The sequence below is a fragment of the Xenopus laevis genome, chromosome 8S, assembly GCF_017654675.1.
Source record: "Xenopus laevis strain J_2021 chromosome 8S, Xenopus_laevis_v10.1, whole genome shotgun sequence".
NCBI lineage: Eukaryota > Metazoa > Chordata > Amphibia > Anura > Pipidae > Xenopus > Xenopus laevis.
This window is the reverse complement of record NC_054386.1, coordinates 77,010,365-77,024,569: the sequence shown is the minus strand read 5'-3', so window position 1 is coordinate 77,024,569 and position 14,205 is coordinate 77,010,365. Positions and strand designations below refer to the sequence as shown.

At 38.5% G+C, this 14,205-nt stretch overlaps 1 protein-coding gene across 1 annotated transcript in view; it reads left to right on the top strand.

Moving 5' to 3' along the window:
- LOC108700176 (glypican-3) overlaps positions 1–14,205 on the top strand; it is a 226,633-nt gene that overhangs the window by 109,053 nt on the left and 103,375 nt on the right. Inside the window, exon 4 of the mRNA XM_018233119.2 lies at positions 11,923–12,053. Coding sequence (XP_018088608.1) covers positions 11,923–12,053 — 131 coding nt within the window. The remainder of the gene's footprint in view (positions 1–11,922; positions 12,054–14,205) is intronic.

Sequence of the window (14,205 nt, the reverse complement as noted above, 5' to 3'; positions counted from 1 at the left end):
TAGTTTACCCATCAGAACTTTGTATCAGTCCCATTATATTTACCCCGTCTGACTACATCTAACTTGTAGGATACTTTTTTCGATCTGACACACCCCTGCAAAATCTCCCATGGAGTTTAGCCCATAGACCTCAAATCCACTACGTTCTGAGTGTGTAACACAGCCTTGAATTTTGTGGTGTTTTGTGGTGATTTCTGAGAATTGCCATTTGACAACAAACCAATAAATAAGTGTCAGTCAAGGGAGGCTAAAGAATGACTGCAGCAATGTCATTTCTACTGGACACTGCCCTTCTCATACTGTGTACAAAGTCTACAATTGTATTTTCTTGAAATTTCACAGCAAAATTTCTTGTCTCATAGCCCCTTGGCATGTCCATGATTTGGGATTGTCCCACAAAAAAAATCCAGATGGCTGGAAGGTATGCAACTCCAACACTGGCTAAATGTACCCATTAAAATGTAAAGAATGAGATACCATGAAATCTAATAACACCAAGTGAGCCTTTGAGCTTTGTACATTTTATCATTGTCATGTTTTATTATTAAAATGTCAGATTCTCTGTGTGTATTTTACATCACACACTTCATGCTTGAAATGGCAGCCAGAGAGAGCAAATAGTGGCTCCTAAGGGAGAAAGGTTTCTTGTGCAGTCTGATTGAGAGTGTGTGCTCCAAATTCCACCCGGTGAGACCTCATGAAATCACACTGTGCCAATAAGCAACCCGTTTTCTGCTCCTCTGCTCAAGGGAGTCAGTGCAGCATAATTTGTTTGGGGAGATGCTGCTGAAGCAACATGTAACAGTTCTTCATCCATGGAGGTGCAGACGAAAGAACCAATAATATAAAAAAGAGAATTCATTGTGTTCTTTATACATAATGTCGACTTTGGGCAGGTTTACTGCACTTTGAACTAGAGACTCCTTGTGGATTCAAAGCATCTTGAATTTTAAAGTTATTACCACATGCTAAATTAGACTCCATTTTATCCAAATACGTTTTTAAAAATAATTTCCTTTTTCTCTGTAATAGTAAAGCAGTACATTGTACTTGATAGAAACTAAGATATAATTAATACTTATTGGAAGCAAAACCAACCTATTGGGTTTATTTAATATAAATATGACTTTCTAGTAGACAATCCAAATTACGGAAAGATCCATTTTCTAGAAAACCCCAGGTCATGAGCATTCTGGATAGCAAGTACCAAACTCTGCACCAGCGATAATAAACTGCTACCTACGACATTGAATATCTATATTTGTGTATTTTCAATCCAATTGGTTGACCAGATAGATCGCTGTGTGTAAACAGGGGCTAGGCAGGTTCAGGTCACTGGATGACTCTACGGATTCTGAATTGGGAAATCTTCTATTCTGAATTTTGCCTTCTGTCTGATTAGCTGTGTGGCAATTGCACCACAGTTGAAATAGTCACATGGATTGGCAGGAGGTGTTGCACAAAGATTCATGGTCATGAAATCTTGTTTAAAATTGACTGAGTTATATTAAACAATCTGCATGTTTGTGCCCAGCTTTAAATAGATACTCTGGCAATCCTACTCATACAAGAAGGTAACTAGTGGATGTGCGCTTAAATTGGAAGGCTGTGGATCTCTATAAATTATGCACTGAAGCACGCCATATGAATTAAGGATGCGAATAATGAGTTAAAGTAGGCTATCAATAAGAGTAGTGGAGCCAAATGTTTATTTAGTTCTCTTAATTAATATTCACTGGAGACAACACTGAGCAGTGTGTGTAAAGCTATGTAATCAGTATAGCAGCGTGGCAGATTTAAATCTGTTATAAATGCCTTTGGGAAATTAAAAAAGATAAAGCTTTAACACACTTTGTATTAACATATATTAGCATTTGATGGTATGTACAGAAATAGAGACTCTGTGTGTAGGTAACAGCTGAACTTCAATAAGTACTTGATGTCAGGCTTCACATTCATCCATGCTTCACCCACACACACAGTCCCAGAAAATGTTGTTGTTATACGGGGCCCCGTGATTTCTGATGGTGGCCCTGCATACACTAACAACAGTGTCAGAATGTCCTAATGGAAAAGCTAAATGCAAAAAATCGCTGTCTTATAACATGGACGTATATACATCTATGTAAATAGTGGCACTGCCAATACTCTGCTGTTTGTATCCTGTGGCAGTTCTGATCTGTTCTTGGCTGGCATTTCAAAAATCAGACATTCCAGCTAATTGCAGGTGAATTGTCGGATCATAGCTGTGTGGGTGTCTGACTCCTCTCTCGAAAGAGGTTTTATCAGATCATCTTATGATCAAGCTGAATCTCAATCAATATCTCCTGACAGAAGAACTTGTATTCAGTGGGTGCATTGGCTGACATTTTTCTTGAAAGATGTGCTCATCTGGTCCATTCTCAGAACAAGTGAATCAGTGTAGTTTGGCAAGACATGGCTAAATCACACATGATGTAACACTAGGGGATTGGTCCTTATGTGGGCAGCATACATATGCTGCAGTTTGGCTAATGTACACAGAAATGCACATTATGGGAAATATGAGAAAAATGTAATTTAAGGGGCCTTCAGATGCATATCTCCCAACATCCCTCCTTAAACAAGGCAGCTTGTGCATTGCACAACTGTGGAAACATGTCAGATACTTCAACTTTAATACATTCCTCTGGAGTCACCCTATTCCAACCTTACTTCACCTGCGAGAGCAGACCAGTCACCTTGTCCCTGTAATTTGTACATAAATTGCTGGCAACCCTCTGCATTAAAAAAAGCACACCTGAATATATAGCCTAATATAACTCAGAAATAGTAGGATCAACATAGTGGACAAGATACACCTGAAATATACAACCACTAGGTTAGCATCACTGATATAACACCAGTGGTGCAATAATTGTACTATTTTCATTTAGGCCATATGTATGGCCACGTAATGCAGCAAATTATATGAACATCTTTGGGATCAGACACAACCTGGCAGTTGCCCTTGAGCAGTAAACACTGGAGCTCATTTATTAACAATTACAAATTTGCACCTGGGCAGTAACATATGGCAACCTATCAAATTGTTGCATTCATGGTTCATCTGCAGCTGGTTGCTATAGGTTACAGCACATGGGCAAATTTGCAAGTGTTGATAAATTAGGCTCTTGGTGATATCCACATATCATTAACCCTTTATGTAATAAAAGATGGCTACAGGTGATTAGACCTGCAGCAAAATTTGTATATTTTATTATATAACCCAAAAGTGATGAAACTCTTACTTCTATCAATTAGAATGATGAAAGAGAATCACTTGCCAATGCATATCTCCAGGATCAAAGAATGCAGCTCACAAAAAGTGAGATAACATTAGTTCAGTAAGTGATGCAGGTTGCTTCTATAGTCCATTTTGAAAACATTTATACATGTAATTGTAATGCAATTGTTCCTATAAAATATTCTAGGTTTCTAATTTAAAAGGACAGCCTAATAACAAACACAAGGCTAAACATTGCCCAGTCTGAAATGAGATTTTGCTACAAGTAAATGCAGTGACACAATTTAGCACCTGGAGCTGGAGGCATGGGGTAAAGCTTTGAGCAGCAGTGAAACTTATCCCCATTGGAAATAATCTTCTGCAGCACATGTTGCAGATTTAAGTTTTACCTTTGACGTGTTTTGTTGGTAACATCTTACCAAACAAATATAGCAACCAGTTTGTTTTGCCAAGCTCAATATTAAAATTGCATTCTCCAGTCTTCAGAAAATTTCTCAGCTTGGCTTGTCAAAATACAAAGTTTTGATACATAGATGGATGCCTTTATACCCCAGGAGGGAGGTGCTGAACAAGAACTGAGTATGCCAGGCCCACTGAAGTTTTTTCTTGAAGGGGGGGTGGTCCATGGTAGTTATACAACTGGCCTGAACGTGCTGCCCCTGCAAAGTATTTATTGGTTTAACCCAATAAACCAATGGTGGTATTTTTGATCATTCATCCATACAAAATCTCTCCAGTGCAGATAAATTTGATGGCTGCCGAGCATGGACAGTCTGCTTTAAATCATCTGATAGATTTTTGATGATATTCAAGTCGGCGACTGTGACGGCCATTCCAGAATATTGTACTTCTCCCTCTGCCTTTGTAGATTTTGAAGTGTGTTTAGGGTCATTGTCTTGTTTGAATATCCAACCCCTGCGTAACTTCAACTTTGTGACTGATGCTTGAACATTATCCTGAAGCATTTGTTGATATTGGGTTGAATTCATCCGACCCTCGACTTTAACAAGGGCCCCAGTCCCTGAACTAGCCCCACAGCATGATGGAACCTCCACCAAATTTGACAGTAGGTAGCAGGTGTTTGGAATGCGGTGTTCTTCTTACGCCATGCAAATCGTTTTTTGTTATGACCAAATAACTAAATTTTTGTCTCATCAATCTAAAGCACTTTGTTTCAAATAACTGTGGGGTGAGCTTTTGCATACAACAAGCGACTCTGTTTGTGGTGTGAGTGCAGAAAGGGCTTCTTTCTCATCACCCTGCCATACAGATGTGCAAAAATCTTTGTGCAAATTGCGCTGAATTGTAGAACGATGTACATCCAGATACATCATCTGCAGCAAGATGTTCTTGCAGGTCTTTGGAGGTGATCTTTGGGTTGTCTGTATCCAGGGCCGGATTTACGTAGTGGGCGCCCCTAGGCCCACTGCCATTGGTCCCCCGGTCCCTCCCCTTTATTCGTGCAAATCTGGACAGGAGCAATGGGGATTGGCGCATGGGAATTTTAAAAAAATGATTGTATCTCCAGTGCATCCCCAGTGTTTTGGAACTAATGTGGGTGTGGTTGGGCAGCATGCTGCCCCCCTAAAATCCTGCCACCCTAGGCCCAGGCCTAGGTGGCCTTTCCACAAATCCGGGCCTGTCTGTAACCATTCTCACAATTCTCCTCATATGCCGCTCCTGTATTTTTCTTGGCCTGCCAGACCTGGGTTTTACAGCAACTGTGCCTGTGGCCTTCCATTCCCTGATTACATTCCTTACAGTTGAAACTGACAGTTTAAACCTCTGAGATAGCTTTTTGTAGCCTTCCCCTAAACCATGATACTGAACAATCTTTGTTTTCAGATTTTTTAAGAGTTGCTTTGAGGATCCCATGCTGTCACTCTTCAGAGAAGAGTCAAACAGAAGCACAATTTGCAATTGGCCACCTTAAATACCTATACATTTATATATATATATATATATATATATATATATATATATATATATATATATATATATATAGAGTAGGCTAGGAGAAGCAGCTGCTTCGGTAGCAAACTGCCTCTTATATCGGAACTACTTTGAAAGACTGCCTTGTGACGGCAGAAAGGACTTTTGTTTTGTGGTCTGAAACCAACAAACTGGTGAGATTTTGCTTTATTGTTCTCTTCTTGAGCACATAAGTTTTGCCTCTTTATGTTTGTATACTCTGAAAATAAACCGCAGGCAGGAGCCGGAGAACTTTGTCTGTCTGTGGATCTTTTTTACCTGACCCCTACCCGCTACGAGCAATCCCTATATATATATATATATATATATATTATTTTTCAAAGTAATATATTTAGTTTTTATTCATACCTGTGATTCCAACGTTTCGGCCCTCATTAGTGCAAAAAGTGACTGTTATAAACTCTTAGCCCTTCCCCTTCAATTCAAAAAGGGGGGAAGGGCTAAGAGTTTATAACAGTCACTTTTTGCACTTGTACTTTATCCTTGATATAGGCCCTAATGAGGGCAGAAACGTTGGAATCACAGGTATGAATAAAAACGAAATATTTTCACAAAATCTGAGTGCGGGTCCTTTGAAAAATAATTATATATATATATATATATATATATATATATATATATATATATATATATATATATATATATATATATATATATAGGGATTGCTCCTTGCGGGTAGGGGTCAGGTAAAAAAGTATGAATAAAAACTAAATATTTCCACAAAATTGGAGTGCAGGTCCTTTGAATAATATATACAATTTTGCCCCAGCACCCGGAGTAAGCTAAAAGACTGGTTTTGAGTGCAAGCGTTTGGAACTGTAAATATATATATATATATTTATAAGTGCAGCTTGGATGATTTCTTGGACAAGCATAAGATCCAAGGCTATTGTGATACTAAAATATATATTTAGTGTATGAGTATATGTAGTTTATGTGAGTGTATGAAGGGTAAGTGTGTGTGTGTATGGATGCTGGGTTTCATTTGGAGAGGTTGAACTTGATGTACTTTGATCTTTTTTTTTAACCCGATCTAACTATGTAACTAACTATGTAACTATGTAACAGAGAGCGTGTGCTCAAAAGATCAGCCAGGGTTAAAGCACAAAGTGCTAAGAATAAGCATTGTGTCCCTTTTATTGTTGTACTGTATATGCTGAGCCTTGCACTGATGAAATGAAACAGCTAGGGCAAGGGGCAGATTTACTAAATGGCGAATTGTCACCAGCAACCGCTTCACACCAACCGCTACACTTCGCCAGACGCAAATGCACTCCGACTACTGCAGACTGCAGACTATGCCAATTCACTAAAATGTTTCATTGAGGGCGCTGAGTGCTGGAGACTTTTCGCTAGCATTACGCATTGCAAGCTTTTGATAGTGAACGTCTGCTAGCATTCATTTCTGCCTTGCGAAACTTTGCTAGGGATCTTGTGCTCAGGTTACTCAATTTGCATAGGGCGGGAAATCTAAAGTTGTATGGACGTCTTTATGTTAAATGTTGGTGCATACAAATAACACATGTCCAGGGAACCTTAATAAAGACAATAGAGTTGTTATAATGCCCTACACATGTGCCCACTGTAAAATTAATGTTCCATATGTATGGGGAAAAAAATGTATGGGATTTGCAGGCAATCAGGCTAAAAAAAGGAAAAGACACCAGTGTTTTTTGGACTTTGATGTATTTTCGGCTCACAGAATATAAAGTAAGTGACAGAAGATTGAGAAAGATCAAGTTACTTTAATGCACTTTGCCTGGTCTGAGGTGGCAAAGGGAACTCTGGCGAAAGAGGTAACGTTCAGTAAAATCCGCACTTTAGTGAATTTGCGGATTAACGACCGTTCGCCAGATCGAAAAGTGGCCTGGCGATATAGAGCAAATAACCGCCAGCGAATTGTCGTCTGCGATGTCCCTGCGGGCGGTAATGCTAGCGTTAGCCACTTTGCCTTTTAGTAAATCTGCCCCGTGGGCTTTTGCAATGCCTTAAATGTAAAATCACTTAAATAACATGAAGGGGCCGATTCACTAAATTCGAGTGAAGGATTCGAAGTAAAAAAACTTTGAATTTCGAAGTATTTTTTGGGCTACTTCGACCATCGAATGGGCTACTTCGACCTTCGACTAAGACTTCGAATCGAAGGATTCAAAGTAAAAATCGTTCGACTATTCGACCATTCGATTGTCGAAGTACTGCCTCTTTAAAAAAAACTTCGACCCCCTAGTTCGGCAGATAAAAGCTACCGAAGTCAATGTTAGCCTATGGGGAAGGTCCCCATAGGCTTGCCTAAGTTTTTTTGATCGAAGGATATTCCTTCGATCGTTGGATTTAAATCCTTCGAATCGTTCGATCGAAGGAATAATCCTTCGATCGTACGATCGCAGAATTTTCGCTAAATCCTTCGACTTCGATATTCGAAGTCAAAGGATTTTAATTCCCAGTCGAATATCGAGGGTTAATTAACCCTCGATATTCGACCCTTGGTGAATCGGCCCCGAATTGTTATTTTCAGGACAGAATTTTCACTCTTGTTTTGGGATGGAAAACATTGAGTCAATCTTATTAACAATTCACGTTATTTGTTAACAAATACATTTTATACATATTGTTACATTAAAATAGGCAACTAAGTAACTACAGCTTTGCAATTTCTAATTCATTTTGGCACAAGAAATGTATTTAGCAGACAACAGCTCCCTCTAGTGACTGAGCTCTAAAGTTCTGTGACACCTGTGAAAAGTTACACTCTTATAAAGAAACAACAGCAAAAATGAATTATTTAATGATTTGTCATTTTCATTCTCAATAAAAAATCATACAACGGTGCATCTACCCGCTATAAGTAACGTTTATTTTTGGGATGTATCATTTATGTGCTAAAGGACATACTGTATGGACATCACATGAGATTGAAAATAAATCCATTTCCTGGCAATCAACTGATTCAGTATATTCTTCCCTTCGTCTGGCCCTAGTAATACTAATATGTTTGAATTTTCAGGAAGTGTGGCATTTTCCAACTAAATAGTTTTAACACTTTGCTCCAAAATGACATTAATTTCTCATTGTGATAGTAGACATTTAATTCTTGGAACAATGACTAATATGTGGGCAGAGAGGCAGTGGGAATAACTAGGACAATTGTGTAACTTACAGTGTTTTTGGACAGGCAGTAGAGCATTCCACTCTTTGTTTGGGGATGTTACCAATACCAGTACTACGCATCAGTGGCTGTTCCATCCTTGGGGTGAACATGTTTGTTTCACCTATAGCATTTCAGCTCTGATTGTCATGCATTAAATACTTATGAAAGTTTTTGCTTCCGTTCTGTAAAACCACTAGGGTGTAAAAGTACCTTCATAACCAGTAACCTGATTTATATAGAAGATTATATAGAAAGTGCTTGAGATCATTTTGCTGAATATCTTCCCGTGATAGCTAAGCTTTTCCTTTCCATTATGTACACTGAATGGAAAGTACAAGAACATCTGCCTAGAGGAGTTTAAACACCTTACTTCCAGTGATTAGGAGGTTTGAAAGCTTTCCCATTTACAGTGTCCCTGAAGCCACTCTTGTTTCATCCTAATATTCACGGAAAAGGTGATAATGTTATGGGAAGTGGAGCCTGCAGTCAGTAAAGTAATTTAGGAATGAATTCAAGCAAAGGTAGCTTGCTTACATATCTCGCTGCTCCTGCCAATGCAGCCCCTACATTTATATTCATGGGCATAAGATCTGAAGGCAGATAAATTAATATGTGAAAGCAAATAACTCACATACAGAGCGCTGACCAAATCATACAGCAGACGCCTGTTACGATATTTGTGTGCCTTATTACTGCATACAGTGCGATACAAACAGTGGGTGTGCAGACAAGTCCTACGCGTTTCGTGCCCCTATACCAGGCACTTCCCACAAGTGCTTCCCACAAAATGAACATTGTAGTTTCAATAGGTCACGATTATTTTTTCATATCAAAATGACGTTGGCTGCTCTTTAGTATATCACAGATACCTCTTGTATTCAATTTTAAGTAACACAATAAAGTAATAATATTTTGTTTGTACCTGTTAATGCAGCTCCTACTTAATGTATAAAAAATGTATATTTCTAAAAAAATTTAAATTAGGATAAGACTGCCATAAATAATGGAAATATGCATTATTTTACTATTAACATGTAGAATGTACATCCATCACAGGAATTTCTTTGTATAGAATGTGCTCTGTTATAAAGCTTTATTCTATAATTGCCTTTTCTGTACCTGTCCACATTCAATTCATTCAATTATATGGATTAGAATTGCTTAGCACAGCGCTGTTTTGAACCTGGCTCCATGTCATTTCCACAATTGTTGGCATTGAAAAAGGTGGTCTGGCAGCATTATATTAAAACGCTTCTTAAACAATTACTGCATGGACAACCATCTTTTTGATCAGATGAAAAAGAGTTTGACTTTGTAGTACACACATCAAAAGGAATGTGATATCATGTATGTCCTTGATTGTATAATGGTTTGCATTCAGATGTATTACCCCCTCATGTTATGATATATTAATAATCTGAGATATATCTCCCTGCAGTTTGAGCTAACCTGCTTAAGCCCGCTGAAAGATCAAACAAATGCTCTTTGAGGGGTCTGTATACTGATACTGAATTCATCCAATTTGCATACAGTATGTTCAGCTGTTTTTCGATTAGTCTGCCCTTTAAAATTATTTAACTGAGTATTCCCATGGAAATAAATATGAATGAAATACATTCCATGTGACTTATTTCTTTATATTTTGCATACCATTAGCACTGCTTTAATTTATTGCATTGCCTTACAGTGGGGAATGTCATGATAGATCTATGGATTGCAAAGAATAGATACAATTGTTGCTGAGCGCTATACAGTACTGGTCAGTCTACTCTAAATCTATGAAGGCGAATGTTCTTGGAGTAATTGAGAATCTGATACTGTATATATAATCTTCATAGTAGAGGGTTTAAGCACAGCAAGGCTCACAGAGCAGCAGTCTGCTGTACTATATATTTGAACCTTTTTAAAACGTGAAATATGTACAGTGGTGCTTGAAGAAAACCAAGTTAAACAAAAATTATATTTGCCCATGTATTTATTGAAAAAAAAGATCCAATAACATATGAGTGTGGCAAAAGTAAGTGAATCAGTATTTGCTTACTTTCGCTCAGTATTTGGTGTGACGCCCTTGTGCAGCAATAACTGCAACTAAAAGTTGCAGTAACTGTTGATCAGTCCTGCATATTTAGAAATTGTAGCCCATTCCTCCATACTGAACAGCTTCAGCTCTTGGATGTTGGTGGATTTCCTCACATGAACCACTCGCCTTTGGTCTTTCCACAACATTTCAGTTGGATTAAGGTCCGGACTTTGACTTGGCCATTCCATATTTCTATATTCCATAATATTTTTCTTCAACCATTCTTTGGTAGAATGACTTGTGTGTTTAGTTTAGGATCGTTGTCTTACTGCAGGACCCACTGTCTCTTGAGATTCAGTTCATAGACAGATGTCTTGACATTTTTCTTTAGAATTCTCTGGTATAATTCAGAATTAATTGTTTCATCAATTATGGCAAACCATCCAGGCCCAAACCAGAACATAACAGTCCTCATTTAACAAAACGTTCTATTTTTGCTTAATCCGTCCAGAAAACATTCTTCCAGCATCTTTCTTGTTTGTCCACATGATCTTTAGCAAACTGTAGATGGTCAGCAATATTTTTGGGGGTGAAAAGTGGCTTTCTCCTTGCTACCCTGCCATACACACCAGTGCCGATCAGTGTTCAGGCCTTCAGTTGCTTAGAAGTTACCCTGGGTTCCTTTGTAACCTCTTTGATTATTAGATGCCTTGCAGTTGGACTTATCTTTGATGGACGACCACTTCTGGAAGAGTAACACCAGTCTTGCGTTTTCTCCATTTGTACACAATCTGTCTGGCTATTGAATGTTGGAGTCCAAACTCTTTAGTGACAGTTTTGTAACCTTTTCCAGCTTTATGGGCATCAACAACTCTTTTTCTGAGGTCCTCAGACATCTCTTTTGCTCGATCCATGATACACATCCACAAATGTGTGATCAGGCTTTGCTGTAGATTTGTATGAGCAAAACAACCAGCTTTGCTTTCCCTATCTCCACAATCTGACTTTTGTTCCCTTACCTACCTAATTCCATTTCTATATGCAAGTGTATGGAAAATTTTAAATCAGTGAAAGTAGCAGCTACATTTAGATTATGGAGTGTAGTCTAGACGGTCTTTGTGTGTAATATTCTTGTTTTGTTTTGCATTGACCTTGTTTTGCATTATTGTCATTGGAATGATTGGGATCTTAGGTTATTCATGTAATTTGGAATACCATGCTACAAGTCATCTGACTTACACAATGGTGCAAACATTAAACATAGTAGTTAAACCCAGTAGGATTGTTATGCCACCAGTATTGACAGTTTAGTAACCATCAGCTACAAGATACTGTTGTATTATTAGAGAAACCGGAAATAATAGAAAAAAAAATCGAATTTTTTGACTTAATGGGGGATGGCATTCCCATAATAAGGAGCTTTCTGGATCTCATACCTGTATAATGAAAATATTACATTATATAAAATAATAACACCAATTGTTTTGTTTTTTTTAGATTAATAAATTGTGCAGTCCTTCCAAACAAAGAATATCTAGATCGGTGCATAATAGAAGAGAGTTCATTATTAATAAAAAAGAAGTAAAGACTCTCGCAGACCATGAAGAGACTCTTTCCGGAAAGAGACGGTAAGGCATAAAGAATACAATGATTCCTATTACTCTCCAGTAACAATAACCCCACTTAGCTTTCTTCAGTTGACCCCACCCTCCTCTCCCACCCCATGCTGTGTATTAGGCAGAAAGTCGCCCCTACTTAAAAACCTGAGGCTAAAATGCAGAGCAGTGCAGCAAAGTTCACCGGCGCCATCTTCTTCCCATTTGCCTCTTCTTTGGGTCTCCACGCCGACACTAAATCTGCAGGAGCATGCACAGTTTGGGCTAGTCAGGAATTGGCTTCAACTGAACATGCTCCTGAGGCTTTGTGTCGGCAAAAAGACCTGATGATGATGCGAATGGGAAGAAGATGGCACTGGGGAACTCTGCTGCATTTTAGGCTCTGGTTTTTAAATAGGGGCAACTTTGTGCCTAATACACTGTAGGGGGAGGGAGAGATGGGGGGGGCGATGGAAGGCAGCTAAGCAGGACTGGTGTCCATAGGGGGATTTAGTAATCCTTTAAATAGTTATTGAAGTTGACAAAACAACATCTGCATTAGGTTCAACCTTTTATCCCACTGAACTGCTACTTGATTCAGAGGCAAAATGCCTTCTAAACTGTCTCCAGTTTGCCTCAAAAGGAAAAATACATGTCTGACCCCAAAAGGACAATCAAACCAGATCTTTGGGTCAACATTGGACTGAGATTATCATTATCAGTATTTTCTTGCTTGCTGTGTGTTGTGTTCACCGTAGAAGATGTACATGACTACCTGGGTATGCTTAAAGGAGAATTTAACCGTTAACTAAAAAAAAACCCTACCCCCTACCCTATGTAGACCCTCCTCCCCTCAGCCTAGCTGCTACCCCAGGGAAATGCCCCTAACTTTTTACTTACCCCTCGGTGCAGATTCAGGGATTGCAGTTCACGGGTGGAATTCTCCTTTAACAACTGTATTATCTTAGCGCTGCAACAAGGCTAAATATTTATAGGCATTTTCAAGAAGGAAATATATCAAAGCACAGAAAGCAAACAGAAAATGAAGCTAGAAAAGCACATTCACTAACAGAGAGAACATAAATCAATGAAAGGACATTTAGACATGCAGCTCCCTCTCCCTCACAACACTATGGGGCATATTTATTATGCTGTGTAAAACTAAATTTGAAGAGAAAATGGTGTAAAAACTGGATTTACATAGAGGGCACCCCTAGGCCAGCTGCCATTCGTCACCCCCGATCCCACCATTTTATTCGCTCAAATTTTCATCGTTGGTACTGAAGCAATGGGGATTTAAAAAACTATTTTATCTTCTGCTCATCCCCAGTGTTTCCAAACCAATGTGGGTGCGGTTGGGCACTAAAATTCTGCTGCCCTAGGCCCGGGCCTTGGTTGCAAATTTATGCCATGCGAATACTAGATTTGCAGCCGTTTTTTGACAGAAGTCATTTTAAGAAAAAAACGTGTAAAGAATTGACGCTGTTTTCTACACAGCGAAGCCTGTCGATTTGTGGTGTATTATCCTGCTGTTTTTTGCACAGCATAATACAGTAAATATGCCCCTATGAAAGCATCCAGTTTGTCTTTTATTTATGTATATGCCTGCATAGCATGGAGAATACCACAATTTTACTGCTGCTTTTTATACCTTAAAATAAAACACCTTTTTTTTTTAATATCAGAGCATGTCCTTGTGTCCTTCTGTAAAGATCTTCTAGTAAAAAAAAGTATAAGGTCGTTTATTGTATGATCATTTTAACTAATGTAAACATGGCCATAACTGAGATCTTCCATACCCTTTATCATCTTAGTTGCTCTTGGTAGGCTTTATAAAAGCCAAACTGTTTATATAAAAGATAGAGTCTTATAAGTGCTTTGTAAAGGGGAAGAATTACCCTTTCCTTTGTATTAATCTTTACCCTATTAGTAGGTCAAAATCTTAGCAGCCATTGCACATGAAAATAAGTTTATCCATAAGTAACCCTAAAGGTCCTCATAGACGCAAAGATTTTTCGTTGGTGAACGATCGATTCCAGTGCAATCCGACCAATCCGTCAAATGATCTTGGGGTTAGTGGGAATTGAATGATTGTGCATTTTACGACTTTTCATCCGACATCTGTCAAAAAATCTGCAAGGTTAAAAAATTTTCATCGGTCCCAGTGCTATCTATCTATGTTTTG